This window comes from Euprymna scolopes, chromosome 44 (genome assembly GCF_053919585.1).
Source record: "Euprymna scolopes isolate OS-2025 chromosome 44, ASM5391958v1, whole genome shotgun sequence".
Classification (NCBI taxonomy): domain Eukaryota; kingdom Metazoa; phylum Mollusca; class Cephalopoda; order Sepiida; family Sepiolidae; genus Euprymna; species Euprymna scolopes.
Genome location: NC_136525.1, coordinates 429,335 through 455,000, shown reverse-complemented (window position 1 = coordinate 455,000; position 25,666 = coordinate 429,335). Strand labels below are relative to the sequence as shown.

The 25,666-nt window shown below is 35.3% G+C and overlaps 1 protein-coding gene across 1 annotated transcript in view; it reads left to right on the top strand.

Annotated features, from left to right (window-relative positions):
• LOC145268641 (protein-glutamine gamma-glutamyltransferase 4-like) overlaps positions 1–25,666 on the top strand; it is a 57,803-nt gene that overhangs the window by 9,307 nt on the left and 22,830 nt on the right. Inside the window, exons 2-8 of the mRNA XM_080124118.1 lie at positions 12,508–12,621; positions 13,334–13,546; positions 15,155–15,406; positions 17,374–17,495; positions 19,164–19,274; positions 21,608–21,782; positions 23,997–24,138. Coding sequence (XP_079980244.1) covers positions 12,519–12,621; positions 13,334–13,546; positions 15,155–15,406; positions 17,374–17,495; positions 19,164–19,274; positions 21,608–21,782; positions 23,997–24,138 — 1,118 coding nt within the window. The 5' untranslated portion in view covers positions 12,508–12,518. The remainder of the gene's footprint in view (positions 1–12,507; positions 12,622–13,333; positions 13,547–15,154; positions 15,407–17,373; positions 17,496–19,163; positions 19,275–21,607; positions 21,783–23,996; positions 24,139–25,666) is intronic.

Genomic DNA, 25,666 nt, shown 5'->3' with positions numbered 1-25,666 from the left:
ACTTAGCCACGAAGTCTATTTTGTATCCTGTCAAGGCAGGATAGGCTCTTTTAGCAACTCCTGCCCAGATGTGGCAACAGTATTCCATCCTTGGACGTACTTGGCTTTTATATAGATACAAAATTGCATCATTAGTGAGATATCTTCTGGAGCGGTAGAAGGATCCCACCATTTTTCTAGCGACCTTGGCCACAGACTTGATGTATGTGTTCCATTTCAGATTCTCAGGAAATGATAGAGATGATTGAAGAAATAAAATATACTAAGATGAGAAGAAAACACGATTTGTACATACTACTACTACTACTACTACTACTACTACTACTAGTGATGATGATAATAATAAAAAGAAAATGTATATATTAATACCTCACTTTTCATAGGATTTCCTATCATTGTATATTTTATTTCCTAAATAATCTCTATAATTTCCTGAGGAAGTCCCTCGACAATGGGAGGCGAAACATTTAAAATTTCTTAAAAAGATCCACAGGTTTTTCTTCCTTTTTCCATAACGTTATAACATCATACCTGGTTTCATTTTTTATTTTCACACACACACGCCCCCACACACACGCACACACACGCACACACGCACACACGCATATATATATATATATATATATATATATATATATATATATATATATATATATATATATATGACTACTTCATTTAATCACATAAATTAACATACGAAAGTATTATTTTATGCGTAAACTTTAAGTATTTACTTCAACATTGCTCAATACATAGGTAGAGCTAGGTAATAAGTTATAAAAATATATATAACTTACTCTCTCTCTCTCTCTCTCTCTCTCTCTCTCTATATATATATATATATATATATATATATATATATATATATAAGAATAATAGTATAGTTAGATTCTAAGACATATATTAATTAATATTAATATTTATTTTCCATCCGCGTTTAGCATGTTAAATTTCGGTACATTTTTGTAAATGTACCGAAATTAAACATGCTAAAGGAGCTGTTTTACATTTTAAAAAATTGGATTGGAATTTAACTATAATGTTATTCTTTTATTTATGCTCTGTTGTTATATTTATCATACATTGAGCTTCTAAACAAAAAGGATTTGTATACACAAAGAGTGAACTATAACTGGAAAGACATATTTTACCAAAAATACATACACGTACACATATATATACATATAGATAGATGGATAGATATACAATGTTTGCTTAAATGAAAATGTATTGCCTAAATACATATATTATATATACTCACACATCGCGAACCTGTGTGTCAACTTAATTATACCGTACACGCACACACACACACACACACACACACACACACACACACACACACACACACACACACAAAATATATGTCTGTAGAATGTGTTACTGTTCATGGATATATGTATATATATATATATATAGCCATTAAAAATATATATAATTATAAAAACGTGCGCCTGCTGAATGAATTATCCGGTTCGCAGGTATTTAATTAACGTTTGTTTAATTAAGTAATCGTTTCTTCATTTTGGCATTAATTAATAGTACAATTGGAAACAAGTAAAACCGAAATCGCAATCATTGTTTTTAATAAACAATGTTAATTTAAGAGGCCCAGCCCTGTCCTCGGCCAACAGCTGGGCAAGAGATCAAAATTATTGGCGCGGGATTTATTTATCATCTCATGCAACTTAACCACTCGAAAGCAGGTGCGTCGTTTTTTTCTTTCTCATTTTTTTCTCTTCTCTTTTTAGTTTAAACAAATAATTTTAATTGTATTTGTGTGTAGGGGCGGCGTATACTTCTCTGCCTGAGGTCATAATCAAAGTGTAGCATCTGTTAGGTCGATAAAAACGATTTCCATAGAATTTATTTATTGCGTCATGCGTCTTAAGCACTTTTGATTCCGCTTTCATCTACTTTCTTTACATAAATAATTCTAATTTGAAGAGAGACGCGTACACTTTCCTGCTTTCGGTTTGTGATCAAAATGTAGTATCTGTTAAGAAAGATCCTTCCAAATCACTCATATTCAAACTTACTGGTTGGGGGGGGGAAGGAAAATAGATAGACACTTCGTTTATAATTTACTTAAGAACATAACCAACGTATGATCAGCTCGCCTAATTGGGCCCGCGACCTCTGTTCATCAGGCACGCCAGAGGAACCTGCATTTGCAGGATAAAACGTAGGAAATATGAGAAGTTGTGATCAAATTTAAAATTAATTATTTTTTTGAAAGATGCCAGTGGTATTAATCTTGGGCGGGTTGAACCGGCTTCCCCCAAAAGAGGAAGTCTAAAGGGAATATAAAATTTACAGGCGGTCCCTAGTCACATGTTTATATCTCGGTCATGGAAAATAATGACATTAGGTGTTTGTAGTTCTTGCAGAGAAGTGTCGACGTTCTCCTTTACACACAGCGCCTGGTATTCCCAAATGGTCACCTATCTGCTATTGACCAGGCTCAAGGTTGCTTAACTTCGGCGATCTGATGAGAATCTGTGTGTCAACGTGATTGCGCCATATAACATCAGCTTCACTAATCCCTCGACCCAAGCTCGTAAGTAATAAAACGGAGTTTATACCATCGATCACTGTTGGTACTTCTATAGTGTTCCTCATCTTTCAGCTGACAATCTTTCCATCTCATTAATCCTTATCCTCGAGTGGCTCTTGGTCTTAAATGGTAACTCAATAGTAATAAAACGCAATTCATACAACTGATAAATGTTAGTACTTCCATAGTGTTCCTCTTTTTTTCACCTGACAATCATTCAATATCATTAACTCCTATCATCGAATGGCTCTCGGCATTGATAATGCGCAGGACGTCTTTGAAAAGGTTTCTCGTCCGTGGAACACGTTACTTCTTTGTATATAACAACATGGTCGTCTTCAGATGTCATCAAATTGTTGCCATAAAGGCGCCCCATAAGTAAACAAACTTAGTTTATGCCATTAAACAATGCTAGTACTTCTATAGTGTTCTTCATCTTTCTATTGCCAATCATTCAATCTTATTAATGCTTATCCTCAAATGGTTCTTAGCCTTGATAATTGATTACCCAATAGTAATCAAAGGCATTCATACCATTGAACAGTATCAGTGCTTCCACGGTGTTCCTTATCTTTCGACTGGCAATCATTCTATTGAATTACCCCTTATCCTCGAGTCGCCCAACAAAATAAATTTCTCTTCGCGAGAGATGCAGGAGGGCACGCTTTCAAGTCGAGCATAGAAACGCCCTTTATCCACTTTATCGGCTGCAAGTGTCGGGGCGAGTACGGAGATAACGAAAGCGTGTTGATTGCGGATAAGTCCATTTATGAGAGTTATGAGGTGTTCTTTCAGTATGGGGAGAAGGCTGTTTCAAACTGCAAAAATAACTCAATAGATTCGTGAGTGTTCTGCGTCCAGAAAATAAACTGTCTCTGTTCTTCTTTTAGTTGCCCTTCTCCTGCACATCGTGTTTCGCTCAGGGTTACTATATCAAAGTCGAATCTTTGCGGGTTGTTTGAAGTTCAGTGTCCATCAAAGTTCGCACGTTCCATGCACCAAATTTAATTTCCATTGTCTTTATATTTCGACCCTCAAGTAGTAATTCCTCTGGATACGGTTTTCCAGGCGGTAAAGCTGAAGCAGGCTATGTTGCGGGTACTATTTCTCGACTCCTCTCCATTTCGGGTGAATAGAGTGGATCCTAAAGAGGGCTACTCAGTCTATGATGCAGCTGCCAAAACTTACCTAATTCCATCCAGGAATTGGACAACTGAAACACACATTCACCCCTTCTGTGACAGTTCCTAACTAAAGGCTCTCAGCAATCACGTAACCTGCCCCCGTCAACAGTTGCTGATCACTGAAAGGCTTGTAGGCTTGTTGTGAGATTGTTGTTCAGTAGTCAGAACACAGACGCCTGTGCGTGTTTTTTTTTTTAATTGTATGCAATGTTGTACTGCAGAACATAATCTAACTTCACACATCCACGTACTGTTTCCAGTGGCATGGGACCCAAGACAACTAAAGCATATGGATAAGTTGCAACCATAATCCGTCGTCCTGATCGTTGGACTTCGAGAGCGTCCTCCTCCTGAGAGCCCTGTTGGAGACTTGTCAGAGTGACGTAACTGTCACTTCCCCCTTACCTAATTTAGTCTACCAGTCAAGGTAATGTACCGCGGTATTGCTGGGAGTTCGCTACATCCCTTCTTGGAGTCATCGGAGAGAAGTAGGAGAGCACTTAAATGCTTATCCTAGGCATATGTGTGGAATAATTGTTACAACACTACTTTATAAGCTAGGGTAAGACTGTGGAACATAAAATCTATCACTACTGCATAAATTCTACACCACGTATGCACATATGTAGCCATGCATACAACCACATATGAAGGAAAATAAAATCTTGCAAATTATATTTTACAACATTTATTATTCGAAAGAAGGGATACAGATTACAAAAATTAGCTTTATAAATTTTTTCCAATATTTTCAACTGTCTGGTGCCTTTACAGGGTGGAACGATAAATTTGTTGCCCCAAAGATAATAACACTATGGTTTTATTTTAAAACTTTTATTAAAAAATCAATTCAGGTAACTTGATTATGTAGTAGAGCTGACATCTGTTCAATGTAGCTACATTTAGCCTCAATCACTGCCTCGATACGGGTCTGGAACTGGGAACATGCCTTTTCCACAAGCGCCGGCGGGAGCTCGGTGAATACTCGGCAGATGACGGCGATCAGGAGGTCATGTTGGTGATGTTCTCGACATATGACCAAACGAAGTAGTTCAGCGGGTTTACGTTGAGGGGGCAGTGAAAGAAAGCTACAAAGTCGATGCGCTCTTCTGAAGTTAAGCTTGGATCTCTTTGGACTTGTGGGCCGGCGTCGAGCCCAGCTGCTAAACCCAGGTTCTGACAGCAGCCATCCGATTGCACCAGGAGATCACGACACTCTTCAATACATCTAGGTGCACTTTGGTATTGACTTTCAAGCCGATTTCGAAGATGTGAGGAGACATGATATGGCCCTGACTTGAAACCACACCAAAATCATAACAGTGGTCCGAAACTTTGTATTCATCAGCCTGGACACATCTTTGTTGTTACACTTGTCGCAGGAACAAACAAATAACACAAATACAAATACACAATTAAAAATCTGTGTCGACATGTCTTTTCTTTTTGAACAAAAGTTTTTATTAGCGTTATTAACGACACAACTTAATAAAGTTTTTTCGCTGACACATGTCCACTTTAGTCTGGCCTGTGTTTCTCCTTCTTCCTACCGCACGCCGGTCGCAGCCAGCCATTTCTTATCTGCGACTTCACACGCCAATTTCCTTCTACGTCGTTTTTCTTTCTCTTGCGAGCACGCGTTACATTTTTTTCTCGTTTTTCGTTCCTTTCTCTTCTCGCGCACACTTCCTAATTTGCATATGCGCTTTTTCTGCTGCTGCTTCTGATCTCTTCACATGCTGGCCATCCTTCGCTGCTGGTGATACTTTCCACGCGCTTGCACGCGCTATATTACACTGTTATTCGTGGCAATCCAGCGATGTATTTTAAGGATGGTGACAATGGTCCTATTGTCAAAACTTAGATCAGTTGAGACCATGAGTTGTCTAGCGGCGCATTTCTGATCTCGCTCGTTGAGCATTGTGTTAATTTCAGACATGATAGAAGGTTTCTATCGCTCTTGGGATTTGTACGCAACTGGCCAACTAGTAGATGGTTTGCAACGAAAAAAAAAAAAAAAAAAAAAAAAAAAAAAAGAAAACTGTTTTTCACCAAACGGTAATGAGATCATATTGTTTTCCTAGGACGGAAATTCTATTGTTCTACCCTGTACGAAAATTAAGGAATTAGCTTTATAAATGTTTCCTTAAACTTTAGAGTATTAATTGCCTTTTAAATGTAAAAAATATTGGTCTATTAAAATTGAACTGTTTTTATAATTTGTTATATTTATCTTTTTAATTTTGAAAATATTTTAAAAAATTTTAACGATTAACTAAATATTACAAGAAACAAAAATGAACAAATGCGTATTATTTGGATTCTTCGGACCACTATTCTCATCTTGAGTATTATTTTCGCAACGTTTCAGTCGATGTAACCTCCGATTTTCTTTATTTTATCTTATCAAACTCTTTCTGTTGAACTTGGAAATTTACACAAAATTTCGAATGAAACCATTTGTTTAATCCACGGATGTAAAGACTTATTGAATAAAAGATTTGGTAAAATTCAGTTCTTGTGGCGAAGATGAGTGAAAAAAAATAAAGAAAAAAGGGGACAGGGAACAATAAATTTTCTTTTTCAGCTTTTCTACTGAACGCAACGTGATGAGGAAGGAGTGACCGACGATTGGCGCCAAAATATGACAGCGAGAGCTCGGAGCCAACGTAGGCGTACCTTTTATCCACATTCACAGAAAGTAAGTCAACGTTGGTTTCGAAGTCCGGTAGTCATTATCATCTTTACAACGACGCCTTTACGACAACCACCATGTTTTCCCAAATGGTCACCCATCTGGTATTGGCCAGGCTCAGCGTTGCTTAACTTCAGTAAGTTATGTATGTCAACGTGATTATGCAATATGTTTCTTTACTATTTAATAAAATAATTATTGCGCATGGAATAACGGAAATCATTATGTATGTATGTATGTATGTATGTATGTATGTATGTATGTACCTGGAAGAGTTTTGCTTTGTATCGTGGAGAGTGGAGAAGGGTCTTGCGGGGAGGTGTGGACAAGTTTGAGGCTGATCGAACCCAGTATGAACGACTGAAGTGAGATATTCGGAAAAGGAACGTACAAGAAGCAGTTGATGAGCTGGGGCGCAAAATTGGTCTGGAGTGTAAAGCGTGCGGGAGTCTGAGCATAGCTGGGCTAATAAGCCACCAGACTGTTTATCAGTGCAATGAGCCGCTGTCGCCAGATCTAACTTGTGTCAACTGCGGGCAGACGTGCAAGACTGAAAGCAGTTTGAAACTGCATATGAATGTTCATAGAAGTGACCGCCAAGCACGTGCGCTCATGTCTGCACCATGTGTATCAAAGAATGCCAGTTTGGCCGGGTTTAAAAGCCACTTTTATGCGGCTCACCGCTTATCTGCCTTCATATTTTCAATTTTCTAATGCTATATCAAGTAATGGCAATATTCGAAAACTCCAGAGGAAGTATACTCGATGTAAATTTCTCAATTTGTATGTCACATCTGCTTCAAGATGTGTAAATCTGCGGCGGGAGTGCAGAGTCATCTGAGATGGTATGGAAACAAGATTGGGAGAACTCAATGTGACGTCGATCATGTGGAAAGATGCAGCAATTATCATGTATGTATGTATGTATGTATGTATGTATGTATGTATGTGGGCATTTTCTGTCCAAAGGTGGATATATGAACCACATTGTTACACGAAAGATGCCCTTATGTATTCTTACCTCCACAAGCTGATGAGGCAACCTGTGTGGTGTGTGTCAGGAAGTGCATTAAATGCAGGAGCTGGAAAAAAAATTCTTTTTTACGTCGCCCGACGTAAACAAATAAACAAATATTATTTATTTATTATTTTACATATAAAACAGTACTTTATGAACACGTGTTTCGCTGTACTACAGCTCGTCAGCGTAGCCTGATTGTTCTAAAATTCGAATCTCAAACCATATGTGCTGTAGTCGAGTGCGTTAACCTTTACGCCACGAGGTCTTAGATGACTGTACATGCTATTTTTTTATCGCTTTTAAACTTACGTTGTTTTTTTTTGGGATTTTTAACGATAATATTTGCCAGTACCACGAAACATGTTTTCATAGAATATTATTTTATAAGTAAAATAATAAATAAATACATGAATAATATTTGTATATTTATTAACGCCCAAAAATATGGGCGATCTTTCTAAAAATTTATTTCTAGTACTCCAAATGTTGGAGACACAAATAAGCGTATTATCGTTAAAAAAATCAACAAAAAAATTTCGACACAAGTTTAAAAGCAATAAAAATAATGCAAGTCATCTAGGACCTCGTGGCGTATCGCACTCCCTTATAGCACATATGGTCTGAGGTTCGAATCCTAAAACAGTCACGCTACGCGGACAACTGTAGTACAGTGAAACAAGTGTTTGTAAAAATATGCTTATTCAATTATATTTCACCTTTTATTGATATCAATATTTTAATTTATGAAGCTCAATGTAACTGCAGACCATATACAAATAAATAACAAAAAGAATTCAACATTTTAACATGCTGAAAAAATAAACGGCGAGATAGACAACATCTTGGAATTTGAAATATAGTCTTTATGTCTCCCCCCCATATATCCATATATATATATATATATATATATATATATATATATATATATATATATATATATATATATATATCGTTAGTCAGCATTCTCAAACCAGAAGATGCATTAAATTATCGTTCATTTTAATCAAAGTTTCCATGAAGTACGTCGTTATACACGTGTTTCGTTGAATAGACGAAGTCTAGTATACAACTCATCAGAGACAAATATATATATATATATATATATATATGTATGATAAATATAATATATAATGAAATAAAAAATGCAGTGTTTACCTGATATAAGCAATCGTAAACTTCAATCTAATATAAATATCAGTATTTATATATAGATAATCTAACCCTAACCAAATAAAAAAGCTCATTACACAATAGAGAGTAGAGCTTATTATAAGAGAAAGAAAATCAGAACTGTAAGTTGAAATTTACAATCAAATTTATTGTTCGAACAATAAATTTGATTCTAAATATATATACAAATAAACCACAAAAGTCTATATTCCAAATTTCATGATATTGACCATCTTATAATTTATTCCTTTAATTCCGTTGACACTTACGATTCTTGACAGTAACTGTTTCGAAGCGCAAAATCATTCATTTATATCAATCATTTAGTTATTATATCTATCGATGCATCTATTTTGATATTTGGAATATAGGCTCATTTATTTGTAAATATGCTCTGTAATCACATTGAGCTTCTTGAATTAAGGATTTGTACATACAAAAAGTGAAATATAATTGAAAAAAATCATATTTCCACAGGAACACACACACACACACACACACACACACACACACACACACACACACACACACACACACATATATATATATATATATTTCATGTATCCACATAAAATGTTATAAGGGGATATAATATTTTATGTATCGGTTTCCAGTATTTATCTTAAAAGTGCTCAATATGTGAGTAGAGCTCGATAGTATGTTATGCAAATTAATTAAGCTATACAGAATCTTCCGCGTTTCATTTCTGTAGGGAGCGATCAAATTAAAATTCATATAATTTGTGTTACTTTGTATTTTTATATATACAAGTGGTACTTATTAAAGCTTCCTAATTAATCAAAGTCAGTGTTATTTCCATTAGCGGTTTTATGTTTTCATCAACTAAGGATCGCGCTTCAGTCAAAGATGCTCGGCTTACTTCTATTTCCTGTTAGATTCTGTTTTGTATAGGCCGAATTAATAGTTGATCCTATGGTAACACGTGTGTGCTCAGAGTACATTTTTAGTATAAAAACACTAAGTAACACGATTTCTATGCATTTTAGCCCAACAATTACCTACAAGGAAAAAACGCCGAACATTGCGTGTAGCTTGTCATATACAAGAAATACACCCTATTTATAGCATATATAGTGAACAATGTAGCAAACCATCTAGGAGAAATAAATGTTTTCAAATCAGTCTCTTTGGAGAAGCCATGACAATGAGATATCGTCAGCGATGCAGAATAATCTGAGTGGAATGTTACACCAAGTCTGTGTCCGAGTGCTTCACTCATTTCAATAAATCAGAAAGTTTAGAAGCAAATAATTAGCGAGGATAACATTAGTGTCTCTCTCCTAAGTCAATTATCTCCAAGTAAAAACCTTGCAGAAAACCCAGCGAACGTCTTCTTGTATTACATTATGTATAAAAATGAAGCTATAGCAACCACTAAACGAAATGGCGACTATAAATTAAGCCGAAAACGCATAAAAGACCATATGTGTATAAGCAAGCCAATTTCTTACCCTAACCTTAATCCTAATACTAACCGTAACCCTAATCCTAACCCTAGCCCCTAATCTTAACCCTAACCCTAACTCTAACTCTAACTATTAACCCTAACCTCTAACCCTAATCCTAATCTTAACTCTAACTCTAACCTTTACTCTAACTCTAATCCTAATCCTAACCCTAATACTATCCCTTAAGTCTAACTCTTAACTCTAATCCCAATCCCTAACCCCTAACTCTTACCCTAACTGGATTTTGTTATACACTCTTGACTCCCGCAAACGTCTCTCTTCGTCTCATCAATTTAGCTGGATGAATAACATTTATTTTCACGCAGATAAAAATAAAGAAACGTTCATTGAGAGTTTCTAAGGTTTATTTTTGGAGAGAACTGACTTACACAGGAGAAAAAGAGAGGGAAACAGAGAGACTAACGATTTCTTACCTATTCTATCTAATAGCATATTTGGGCCATTCCTTAGTTAGTCCGTGCGTTACGCCATGAAAAAAGTCAAATAATATTTTTGAATGCCAAACTACTTTAAAAACACGCTAAATTCGCGAAATTTTATTTTAAGATGGCCAATCTGGCAACCCTGGACAAGAATATGAGAGTGGTATACTTTTAATAAAGCCTCGTTTTCGAATATCATCATAATAATAATATATGGTCATTATTGTACTGGCGTGAGAAAGAAGCCATAGTAATTTCGACGTGCAACGGTTTTTCAATCAAGAAAGATGACAGCGAAACGTTATATGCAATGTCCTGCTGAAAGAGAACATTCAACAGGAACAGGGCAAAACAGAAGAACAATATCTGCCAAGAGGTGCTAGACTGAATAAGTAAATTAAAGATTGTCTTTTACAATGTGATTTTATTATTTGTATCGAACTATGTAGCACAATATTACTTTCTGAGTATTTATTAATATTTATTAATTTATCTCATTTAGGTCAGTTCTATATTTAAAATACAATGAGCATTATTTTTATAGAAATGTTAATAATCTAATACTTAATACATGTCATTGGTTTTTTATTTACCCCCCCCCCTGATTTTTTGCGCTATCCAGAAAAATATCATCTTTATGAAAACATATTTATTTACTCAAAATATTCGTCGTTACGTGGAATTTCCACCGGTCCTGCTAGTTTATAATATTGAGCTTCTTAACTATGCAAGCAGAGATGTTCGTGGTAACATTTCGCACTTGGCGATTATCAAAGTTTTCTTCCTACATTATTGACCAACTGACTTGCAGTGCTTCCATCGACAGACAAAACATTTGTTTTCTTTCAACTCAGTACGTTATTATAATAAATTATTATAATTATAATTATGATACTTCTTGCAGCTCTCTCAATATTTTTGTAGGAAAACTCCTATCACCCTCTCTCTCTTCTTAGCCGTCTCTCTATCTTTTTCTTATTCCCATCTCTCTCATAGCTATCTTTTTCAATTATACAATTTTTATCGATTTTGCTATTTATTTATTTTCGCTAGTCTTTTAATTCCAATCTATCTATCTATCTATCTATCTATCTATATATCTATCTATCTAGCTAGCTAGCTAGCTAGATAGATCTCTCTATCTATTAGCTAGTTATCTATTAATATTTTTCACTGTTTAAATTTTCTCTTTTTCTCAATTTTTATCTCTCTATCTTATTCTCTCCCCCTTTCTCTCTCTTTCTCTATCCTCTCTCAATTTCCCTTTCTCTCTCTTACTTTCTCTCTCTCTCTCTCTCTCTCTCTCTATATATATATATATATATATATAGTCATCCACATACAGTACTGTTTCGCTATATCACAGCTCACCAGTGTGGCTAGACAGGCAAGTACCTTAAGCCAGGATCGAAACCCGACCGCTCGTACGACAGTCAAGGCTTTGAACAATTACGCCAATCAGCAGCTGCTGTGCGGGCAGTGAATTAACGATGTTTTGACATCGTCCGAATACCTAAGCTCGATTTGTTTACACAAAGAGCATCGCTAATACGCCAATGTTATATCGTGTATCACTTCCCAATCTGCTCAACTCAAGATAAGAGTCATTATATATATATATATATATATACATATATATATATATATATATATATATATATATATATATATATGTATATATATATATATGTATATGTATATATATATATATGTATATATATATATATATATATATATATATATATATATATGTAGCTTGCTTTCTCGGTATTTAGATTCCCTCTGCGGCTCTATGTCTATTTATATAGCTTTCTTAGTGTTTAAATGTTCTCTATCTATCTATCTATCTATCTATCTATCTATCTATCTATCTATCTATCTATCTCACACTACTTTATCTGAGATTTCGTTTGGTTCACATCCATTGTTATCGATAAACTGTTTTCTCTCGTATATTGCGGCATGCAGGAACTTCCGCGATGTATCGTAGACCGGGTGAGCAGAGTTACCAGCGACGGGCTTCAACTGAGCTTCACTTCAGGTATCGTCCCAGGCCGGTGACAAGGCGCAAGGATATTCCAGGTGAGAAATAGATCATCATCATCATCATCATCATCATCATCATCATCATCATCATCATCATCATCATCATCATCAATAATAGTACTACCATCATTATCATCATCATCGTCATCATTAACAAGATCAATAATAAAATTATCATCAACAACAACATGAACAATAACATTATCATCATCATTATCATCAAGAGAATCATCACTAATAACACCATCATCAACAACAACATAAAAAATAGCAGTATCATCATCATTATCATCAAGAGAATCATCACTAATAACAGGATCATCAACAACAACATAAACAATAACAGTATCATCATTATCATCAAGAGAATCATCAATAATTACATCATCATCAACAACAGCATGAAAATAACATTATCATCATCATTATCATCAAGAACATCATCATCAACAACATGAACAATAAAATCACCATCACTAACAGTAACATCAACAATAAAATCATCATCAACAACAACAACAACAACAACAACAACATCATCATCATCATCATCATCATCATCATCATCATCATCATCATCATCATCATCATCATCATCAACTTGTATAAAATAAAACATTAAAACGGTCGGATTCTGGAAAAAGCTATTTGTCCTGTAATGACCTTATAATAGTTGAAAGGTCGATACACACTAAAAAAACAAATAAAAAAAAATATTGTCTTTTTATTTTTATTTCTTTACTCGCAGAGATCGCTGAACATGATTCTTCGGGTTCCCTCATGGTCAAGGATGTGAATTTACACGTGCCGGAGAACTGCAAGAACCACCACACAGACCAGTTTTATCTGGCAGAGAACCGAAGCTTGGTCATTCGACGTGGTCAGCCCTTCATGATAACAATTACCTTTAATGAAGAATTTGATGAGTCGAAACACGACCTTAAATTCAAGTTCCTTATTGGTAAGTAACATTCTTTTTACTTAGGTTTCAAATTACGCCATATCAACCCTTTTACCATGTCACAAACTAGTTTATGTAGGGTAATATATATGTATATATATATATATATATATATATATATATATATATATATATATATATATATATGACATTGATATTAGAACCTACCTTTTCTATTTAAAATGATTAAAAGAAACTTTTTAATATACTCAGTCATTAATACTGGAGCAACTACATGGGTGTTAACTAATTTGCATATTCCTTTGAAAAACGAGCGTTGATTAATGTCTTATTCATTTTTATGTTTTCTTAGGTGATTGCTTATATTTCACTATACACTGAATTCTATTTATGCATAGTTTCTACATTCTACATAATTGTGTAGAATTTAAGGTGAAACGTTCTTACGCACGGGAATATTTCTCTCTCTCTCTCTCTCTCTCTCTCTCTCTCTCTATATATATATATATATATATATATATATATATATATATATATATATATAATGAGTGATCTTGCCGGTGTGTATGCGACAAATCTCTACCAAACCCCTCTCAGAATATTTGGTCTACAGTGTAGAAATTTGATATGTAGGGTATTTGGACCTGTAGTACACTTTCTCAAACGATAATGACACTGGAGGGATAAAAATAAAGCCGAGTAGGGCGCTAAATATTCTGTCTTCGGTTCTAGCGGATGGTACATAAGTAATAATTTTTATATAACTTTTGAAATCGTTACTATATATTGGATGATTATCAGTAGAGAATCGGCTCTATAATAATAAATGATAAACCAGCATGGATTAAAATATAATATTTATATGTATTTTATGACCGGACGATGGTGAGCGGCCAGTTAGTAGACATATCGAACTATTAGATTTTGGAATTCCCTTCCTGTATCCTGCTTCTCTGACTGTACTAATAGACAGAAATTTAAATGTAATGCGACAGACATCTTGCTGCTCAACTTCCTACACAGTATCCCTGTAGACATAGTCTCTAATAGTAACTCATTGTGTTCAAGTGGCAATGGACCTTTTTGTAAGTGGGGGGGGTGAAGAGGAGTAAAAATGATCTTAGTACTCTCCCAACTCTTCTAAAAAGCGTGGGAATCGCCCCGGAGGAGGCATGAAGCCACTTGATAAAGTTAGAAAAATAGCACCCCAAGGTAAAAAAATTGCCAATGATAACTATTAGGTGGAATAAATTCTGAACCAGAAAACAGCAATTTTTCCTTCTTTGTCAGAAACATCACTTATGGAATGTGAGGCTTATAGAACAAAATAAGAGAAGCGAAAGTTACACGGCTGCTGAAAGTAAGATTTGGTTAATGCTCTCCATCCTCAATCTTTCCATCCTTCTCGACTCTTCACTTCTATTTTCTATGCTATAAGTCCAAGCTGGTCTTATCACACTGTTTTTTGGGGCGGGGGAAAAGGCAGTTTGTGAAATTTCGTTCAGTTTCAATTAATTAAATTCGAAGATTTTACTTAACACTTCAGCTGTTTTCATCGTTGGCATCGGTTGTATTTTTTTAAAATTTCATATATATAAAAAAAATGTTATCCGTAGTTGAGTAACGGGATATTTTTTCATTGTTCAGGCGAGGACCCGTTGCCTTCCAAGAAATCGGATGTTTGCTTCGGCCTGACGGATAGATGGTATCCAGAAGAATGGGGAGCCAAGTTGATGTCCAAGAAAGGCAACACCGTTATTCTGTACATCCACACTGGCTGCGACTGCATAATCGGCGAATACGACTTCCTGTTGGAGACGAACTACACGGGGAAAAAGAAGAACCACGTGTACGCCCACAAAGGACCCATTTTCATCCTCTTCAATCCGTGGTGCAAAAGTAAATGGATTTCTTTCTCACTTAAAAACAAAAAATCACCACTTTGACATAGAGGAAAATATTTTCACATTTTGACCCGTTGATAACGATCATTAAAACTAAAATAATAAGTCTATTTATTAATAATGTTTTTTAAACTGTTCTTTCCAGTATTGATTATATATATATATATATATATATATATATATATATATATATATATATATATATATATACAAAGTATGTATCAAATATAGCAATAATAATAATAATAATAATAATAATAATAATAATAATATATATATATATATATATAGCAACACGAAGTATTAAATGCATTTAGCAATACAATAATGCATATAGTAATACAGTAATACATTTAGTAATACAAAGTATTATAAAAAGTAATACAATAATATATATAGTAATACTAAGTATTAATTACGTATAGTAATTCAGTAATATATAGTAAAACAGAATATCATTACAGTAATACATATAGTCATACAAACTACAGGATGGGACGATAAAGTTGTCACTTTAAAGAAAACAGTACTACAGCGTTATTTTTAAATTTTTATAAAAAAATCAATTTAGGTACCTTGATTATGCAGTAGAGCCGACATTTAATCAATGTAACCGCTTTTAGCCTCAATTACCGCCTCGATACTGGGACCATGCCCTTTCCACAAGCACCAACGGGAGCTCGGCGAATACTCAGCGAATGACGGCGATCAGGCTGGCTTTGGTGTTGTGGGATGCCATGTTGGTGATGTTCTCGACGTATAACCATATGAAGTAGTCCAACGAGTTTACGTTGGGGAGAAAGGAAGGGGGATTATAAAAGAAGAATACGAAGTCGTAGCACTCTTTCTAAAGCAAAGCCAAGATCTTTTCGGACTTGTGGGTGCCACACCCAGGGTCTGCCAGTGGCCTCCTGATTGCACCAGGGGATCACCACACTCTTCAGCACATCCAGGTACACTTTGGTGTTGACTTTCAAGCCGACTTCGAAGATGTGAAGTGGCATGATGTTGTCCTCACATGAAACCACACTAAAGACCATAACCGTGGCACGCCCCTGTTGTTCTTAGCAATCCAGCGATGCATATTGAGGGTGCTGGCAATGGTCCTGTTGTCATAACTTAAATCGGTAGAAAGCATGTTGTATAGTAGCGCATCTTCGATCTCGCTCGTTGAACATTGTGTCACTTTCAGACATGGTAGAGGGCTCACATTGCTCTTGGGAGTTGTGCAAAACTGGCCAACTAGCAGATGGTTTGCAACAAAAAAAGTAAACCGGTTTTCATCAAACGGAAATGGAATAATGTCGTCTTTTCCAGGGCAAAATTTTATCAGTTCACCCTGTATTTCTTACATACAGAAAAAGTATTAATTATATATAGCAATACAATAATACATAAAGTAATGAAAAGTATTAATTAAATTAAGCAATACAAAAATATATAAAGTAATAGAAAGAATTAAATACATATAGTAATGCTGTAATATTAATTACATATATTACTACAGTAATACAGATACCAGCACAACAATGCATATAGTAATACAATTATTAATTACATATGGTAATACAATAATACGTATAGTACTATAAAGTATTATATATAAATTAATAAGTAATACGTACAGTAATGCAGTAATACATATAATACAGTAATACATATAATAATGCAAAGTCTTAAATGCATATAGTAATATAGTAATATGTGTAGCAGAATTGAACGTATTATTACATATAGTAATATAATAATGTATTGTAATACAATATACATATAGTAATACTAAATATTAATAACAAACAGTAAAGCAGTAATAGCTATACAAAGTATTAATTATATATAGTCCACTTTTATGCCTAATCTACCCGGATGTAGAAAATACCGTTGTTAGGCATAATTTCCCATATTTGCGACAATATATTACTACAGTTAATATTAATTGTCGTATCCCGTTTATACGTGTAGATGACCAGGTGTTTATGGAAGATAAAGTGCTGTTAAAAGAATACATCTTGAACGATAGCGGCTACATCTACCAGGGAAGTGGAACTTCCCAGATTCTGGCTAAACCATGGAATTACGGACAGGTAAGTCATTAATTTTTATATATATATATATTCCAAGTTGCAGTTGGGTCGATTAAGACCAGACTTTAATGTCAGACGATTATAATACACAATAAAAGATGTTTGGAAAGTAACACGGTGACATGTGTGGCGGGAGGAGACTTGATAGATAAAGAGTGAAATTCTTTGCTGCCTTCCATATTAGAATCTTCTCAAAGTAGAGGACTTTGTTCGAAATTGCTATAGAGTAGATTCAAACAAGACTTTAATATTAGACGATAGAACACATTTATAAATATTCAGCAGGCACTAAGCTGATCCAAATTGCCTTTATTCCTGTAGCATGTTCGTTACACTTTAGTCGACTTTTCCCCTCGGGATCAATTAACAGTTTCTTAATCTGCAGCTATAATCAGCTGCTATGTCTGTAATTCGTTCCACTTTTAAAGTCGTCCGAAAATGGCTCCTGCATTTTGTTTAAAAGTTCCTGTTGTGCCGCCACGTGCTTAAAAGTCTTTCTCTCCGAAATGTGCATTTTGTCCTTAACCTTTTTTCTTCACCTTACTCCGATCCCGTTGTGATGTCGCGCAACCGCTTTGTCGTTTGCTCTGTCAGTGGCTCTGCTTCATTCCGAACCATATGAAAATATATTTTTACGGGTTCTATTTATACATAATTCAAGTTTCATTTCGTTAACATGTCGTAAATTAATTTCTTTTCTTACAAACAAGGCATTCATCCTTTTATTCAGCAATGAACACTTTTCTCCTACGAATTAACGGAACATCCATTTAACACCACGTGGAGTTTCTAACGTTTTATCTTCGTCCATAGTCATGGATCTATCCCATTATAAACACTCTTCCCTTTTTTCATTCCTTTTTTACTTCCACATAAACGATGATGATCAATGAAGTTGATTGCAATGTTGAAATATGATTTTTTTCATCTTATTCTACAATGTTGACACGTCGTAAGTTATTGCCCAGTGGATAGTGATGTCTCCATTTTTTCTCTCTTCTCTTGTAGTACACAGATGAAGTGTCGTCTCGTTGACACGCCGTAAGTTATGGTTCAGTGAATAGGGATGTCTCACTATTTCTCTTCTCTTGTAGTACACAGCTGGAGCCTTGTTTCATTGACACGTTGTAAGTTATTGCTCAATGGATAGTGATGTCTCTGTTTTTTCTCTCTTCTCTTGTAATACACAGCTGAAGCGTTGTCTCGTTGACACGCTGTAAGTTATGGTTCAGTGAATAGGGATGTTTCACTATTTCTCTTTTCTCTTGTAATAAACAGCTGAAGCCTTGTTTCGTTGACACCTCGTATATTATTGCTCAATGGATAGTGACGTCTCACTATTTTTTATCTTCTCTTGTAAAATCCAATACAATCTTGCTTCGTTGACACGTCGTAAGTTATTACTCGATAGATAGTGAGTTCTCTCAGTTTTTCTCTTTTCTTTTTTAATATTCGCTGACACAGTGATAGATATTGCTCAGCAGGTAGTGATGTTTCTCTGTTTTTTCTATTTTTTACTTCGCAATGGAAAGCTCGTTTTGTTGACACGTCGTAAGTTATTGCTTATGAAAGGGACATTTATGTTTTTGTTTTCTTTCTTTCTCCTAGCCAAAAGACTAAGGATTTTATCGAATGATATGCCGTTCATCCACTTGTTTACTTTTTCAGTTTGAAGAGGGAATTCTGGACATTTGTATGCTGATCTTGCGCCAAGGATTTTCGGAAATAAGTCACCAGATGAGTGACCCCGTTCGGGTGACTCGTGCTATTTCCCAGATGGTAGGTATCTGTTGGCGATTATTTTGAACTTTCGAACTTTGACAATTAAATTTGTATTGCAGATTACACTTAAATCTGTCGTTGCTGGAGAGTTTTTCTTTTCTTTTTTTCATCCCAAACAAGGCATACTATTTGGGATCGTGTCTAACAGAGGACTGTGGGGAGTTGAACAGCGAGATGTTTATAAATATTACATTTAAACTTCTGCAGGTTAGTACAGTTAAGGAAACAGGACACAGGGAGGGAATTACAAAGTCTAGCAGTCCAAGGAAAGTAATTATTGGAGTAGTAATCTTCGCGATATTTACGAACATCGACAGTACAAGGGGTGGGGTTTTGCTGCTTTTCGAGTTTCTCGAGAGTATATACGTCGAAGGACACAAGTGATGTGAGTTGATCAAAACACATTCTATAAAAATATTTCTAAAACAGGCAGAGGGATGCAACATTAAGGCGATGGGACAGAAGTTGAAGCTTGATCGATGGTTTGGAACCTATTAGAATTGATGTTCTTCTCTGTTTAAGTAGATGTGATATGAGACGGGAGTATGGTGTTGAAGGGGCACAATTGCTATAGGTTCATCAGAGCACATTTCATTAAAGTACTTGTAAAACAGGCTCAGGGATGCAAAATTGCGGCGATGGGACAGAGGTTGAAGCTTAATCGATAGCGTGGAACATATGAGATTGGAGATTTTTTTATAGACTCTAAGAGTGAAAGACTAATGGTAGATGCACTAAATGTGGCAACAACGCTTCATGCATAGACGAATTGTGTCTTTTTAAAGATATAGGATGCTTTCTAGTGTGAGTAATTTTTTTTTTTAGCACAGTAAAGGAAAAAATGGAAAAAGCACTAACCCTATGCCGGTTTAACCGGCTTCATTCAAAGAAAGAAGTTCCACGAGAGTATGAAATTCGCAAGCGGTGCCCAGTCGTATGTGTATCCCCGTTAGGAGAGATGACGACGTTAGGTTTTAGGGAGGTGTCGACGTTCTCCTACATACAACACCTGGAATTCCGAAATGGATTACCTATTCCCCCATTGGTTACTGATCATGTTCAATGTTGCTTAACTTCGATGATCTGACAAAAACCGTTGTTAACCTAATTATGCTGTACTTATACACTTTTTATTTGTTTTACATAAGCATCAATATGTTGCTATACATTCACGATCATGTTTCGGTCAGCCAGTTACTAGTAAATATAGACCTCTTCAGGCGGTATTGCTTATACAAAAGCTTAGTCTGTAATCGTCTTAAGGCGGTGTTTTTTCTGCTGTGTTTAAAGGGTTAATACACCTGTTTAAATATTGTACATACATCCAATTAGATAGGCCTTCAACACGTAACCACGTCTACCCAAAGTGCTTCTCTATAATTAGCCACACGTTTTTAAACCCAGCAGATAAACAACCGCCTGAAGACGACTGAGGTTTCAGTAGAAAGCGTAGCGGAAACAATGCAACAACACGTAACATATGAATCCTACACACAAACATTCGATAATACTACAAAAAGATTAATACGTAAATTGGAAACAATCAAAAAGAAGGTCGTTAAACTGCTTTTCAACGATATGTATGTGTATATATGTAAGATTTTTTTAAATTATGGTCATTTCGAATTGTTTATGGTTACCATTACCAGATGAAAAATGTTTACAATAGATGAAGTTTCAACAGAAGGCAAGATGACATTAGTCAGCGTGTCATCTGTCAGATGAAGGCGGCCATTGAGACATGCAAATAAAAATGTCACCGCGTTATCTGTCAGATGGAAACGCATGACTACAGCAGCATCCGGTGATGGACGTCCAACTTACATTCACTTCCATTTAAATGTTAATTCTTGACAGCTGAGTGTAAGAATGTCAGCGTGCAAAGCCAGTTGGTTTTGTTGACTGAGTTCGTGTCCAACGATCAGCAGCATTGATGCTTGCGTTAGCAGGAAACATTAGTGTCTGTAGGTATAAAAATATTAACCCTTTGTAACCTGGTTGAACTAATTCGTTCAGTCGTAAATATAACGAGATAAATAAAGTGGGAATTGATTCAAATACGCCTTGTACGTATTAGTTCAGTATCTGGGTAGATGCCAGATACCTCCAGATTGCTACTGTCCATAGCTTACATTCAGTATGCCGCCACCTTTTTCGGTGAAAGTGTTTTTCAAGCACTATGGATAATAATTAAGGTAAGTGTATGAAATGCAAACATTCTCAATCATAGTTTAACGTTTAAACTTTATAAGATCGTTGTAGTGAAAAAGTCTTAAAACCTTAGCATCATTATCCTTTAAACTTTAAAAAGAATCTCAAACTTGTTTCAGATCAACTCGCCTGAAAATAATGGCGTTGTAATGATGGATTTTGCCGAGGAACCTAACCGGGGAAGGAGCCCGTCCGCCTGGTCGGGTAGTGTAAACATCTTGCACCTCTTCCGCGAATCCGGCGAATCCGTGAGATATGGACAAGACTACGTCTTTGCCGGTGTCATGACTACAGGTAAGTTGGCTAATGTTCAGCAACAAGGTTTATTAAATCAATATAAAAACAACACGTCCATTCTTTATAGGACGGCATTTTGGTGATGGTAGGTAGAGGAGGAGGAGGAGGAGGAGGAGGAGGAGGAAGAGTTGGAGAAGGAGGAGGTTTGTTCTGAATCGCCACTCTTTTTTTCTAAATAACCTATCAATGTATATATGCATTTTAAAAATATTTTAGCGTCCACAAAAAGAAAAAGAAACGTTATGTTGTAACGGAAACAGACTTGCGGTGTAGCTGTAAATAAGACGTCGAATATATTTTAATAACAAGTATAGCTATATAAATAAAACGGTAGATGTATGTATGTATGTGTGTGTTAAAAATTTAACTGATAAACTCTTAAACTACAAGCCACATAACATTGAAATTACCAGTAAATAGTAATGATAAACTAAACGAGTAAAATCTTTAGTTGGATGGGTGAATAACGCATACAGAAATATGTCGGCAAGTTGAAATTCTAAATCTTCATTTCAACTTGCTATCATATTCTATTACTTTTACGCATCCGCAAATTCATTCATAGCTTAAAGTGGTTTAATTTTAAACCATTATTATCTACATCGGTAGTGAGCGCGACTAGAACGTTAACTTAAATATTTTGATTTCGATTCTAGCTGAAGACACTCAAGTTATTTAAAAAAAAAAAATTAAATTTAACTTTTGAAATTAGTACTATACACAGACATGACAGAAAAGAATAGACCCCCATAGAAATATTTATTTCAACAAATATATACTTTATAGAACAAAATAAAAAAAAGGGTCCCAAATGTAATAACTAATACTAGGTTGACATTCCCTTTGCTGTTATTTAATACTAGTACCCTTCTAGGCATGTCATTCATCAGTTAACGAATATCATCTGAAGAATTTCTTGTCATGTTTGACGAAATTATGCTAAAAATTCAGGCTTAGGAGATGGTTTCCTTTTCTTTTTGTGAAGGTTCCTGTCTAATATGTCCCAAAGGTTTTCAATTAAGTTCATATCCGGAGACTGACTTGGCCATGGAAGTTTATTAACCGTATTTTAGCTCAACCAATTTTGTGTCACGCTAGCAGAGTGACAAGGAGTCCCGACTTCCATAAGTAGGGAGTTAACTTGGTTCATTTTACCACTTGATAATACTGGTAGGAGTTTTTCATGTAAAATTGAAACATATTTAGCAGAAATATCTGAATTTTTACAAAGTGATGTAACTTTTTTTTTTGCCTCTTTGCAAAAGAACTAAATTTAACTGAGTATAGTCAATAATTTAGCTCTTCACACCCAGCTCTAAAATTTATAATAATCGGTTAATTAGTACAAAAGTTGTAATAAAGTATGTATGAGCGCGTGGTAAAATATCAGCAGCAGCTGTGGGATAGCTGGCTTGCGAAGATATTAGCAGCTTTAGCAGTAATGCACATATGTAAATTAAGAAATGTACGCGGGCTTGCGTTACAAGAAAAAAAAGGACACCACATGCTCGGGAGAAGCAAAATGCACGTTGAAAAAGGTGGACGTGTACAGTACGAGAATAGCTGACTGTGGTCGATGTGTTGGTCGGGGCGGGGGAGAAAGAAAAACTCACCGAGTGAGATGGGCGCAGTGGCAGCGAGAGACTTTTAAACTTCGGGGTTTTGTTAATCTCATCGTAGACGAAATTAACGGCTAGAAAAAACAAGAAGCAGACGCTGTTTTGAAAGTGATGGTAATAAATGCATTCTGCTAAAACAGAAAGAAAAACCGAGTTGGATTTATTTTTGTTTGGTTATTCCGGCGTGGGAGTCTGAGAGAGGTTTAAATTGTAACGAACACGGTTCGAGCGTAACGCCACATTACCGACTGAATCCTGTACATACATATATATGAACATCACGAACTTTATACACACACATAGACACAGGCACACACGTGTGTTAAGGCGATTAAGATTTTCGGATTTTAATTAAAAGTTATGCTGATGTTCGAATCGTGCGACAGTTATTTCTTGATTCTGTATGGATGGACCATATACGGATGTGGATAATATTTGTCATTAAAATAATTATTAAATATTTTTACGGTTGGCATCTTTAAGAGGTATAATAATAAGCTTCTGAATTAAAGATAAATGCACGAGTATTTTACAAAAAAATTACACTTTTTCTATCATTTTTGTTTGATTTTTGTTTGATTTTTTCCTTCAGTGTGCAGAGCTCTCGGCCTACCGTGTCGCCCGGTAACTAATTTCGTTTCGGCCCATGACAGTGATGAAAATGTTACGAACGACATTTACGTTGAAGAGGATGAAGACGGTAACATTATCGAAAGGAAGGAAGACACTACATGGTAGGTATGGGAAAAAAATAATGTTTAGCCATTTCCTGATATTTCTTTTGGAGTTTTTATTATACTGAAACTGACGCAAATTTGGGTGCAAGTTGATACCTTTCACAATAGAACAGTGGTTCTCAAGCAGGGAGAAGGGTTTCTTTGTGTAATCTATAGATCTATAAAGGTGAGCACGTGTGTATGTAAAGACATTTCTCAACCTATATATCCAAAGAATTTTTTATCTACAAACTTGAAATTTGATTGTATAGGGTATTCAAAAGTGTGGAAAACTTTAATCAGTTTTCATCCGGAAAAAAGAGCTGCTAAAAGGGTCAAAATTGAAAAAAATGATACGTGGTGGTGTCATCTTATTTATATCTGTTTGTCAATTGTTTCAAGAATGTGCATGTGTGAATGGTTAACATGACAGATTCTTTATGATAAAAATATGAAGATTTGTAAACACATTTTAAAAAACGTGGCAAGCTGGCCTAATGGTTATCATACGTAACCCACTGTCTTTAGGTTTTGGTTTCGATCATAGTTCAAGTATTTTATTTTTTTACTAGAAGTAAACTGTTTAAAAAAACATAATGCACACATGCACATGTGTCAGTTTCTGTGCGTTCTATCTTCATTTTTTTAAAAAGAAATTTAACGTTATGTTTAATACCTATGGTATTTCTGTTTGTAATAAATAAGAAATCTGCATTAATCAAAATATACTACTTATGTGTATTTTACAGGCAACATCGGACGGCCTGCTATTATCTTATAATTCTTATTTACTTCCTTCCTTACATCTACAGGTCTGTTTTTAATATAGCGGACCTCTCCCCCAAGAGAGCACACAAGATTATAACAACAATTTTAACTCCTCCATTCTTAAAAGATCCTCCCTCCAAGAGGTAACGACTCAAAAGATGAAAAACAGTATTCCTAGTCAAAAGGCTGAAGTGGTTTTTAACAAGGAGGAAATTCTCCCCGGGAGGGAATTTCACGGTTTCAAGGGAAGGAGATTAGCAGATAAAAACTGGAACCAGGGCAAACAAAAACACTGCCCCTCGCCTATCGCTACTGAAAGGTTATTTTGGATTTGCTTTCCACAAGCGATGGTGTTACGAGGGTCGTTCCAAATGTAAATCCTCCTATTTTTTAACTCAAAAACTTGAAAAACTACAAAGACGGGAGTGGTACCATTAAAACGAGTGACATTTTGTGCATCAGAATGTATTTTTCTACGTAGTTACCACCATTCTCAATGCACTCTTACCGGGAATTCAGTGACGCATTTTTTCTTCTGACGCACGTCTAAAACAGGGGTTTCTTTCTTAGAGCCTCACTTCGTCAATATCTGAAAAAGAGATACAAAACGTTCAGGTCATCACGTTCAGTCATCGGAACAATGCAATATGTAATTCCTCTCTGATACATTCGGGCGGAATAAAAATAGGAAGCATTACTTTTAGAACGCCTCTCGTACATGCTCTGATGTCATTATTAATACATTAAATCAACTTTTGAATCCAACATTTTTAAAAGG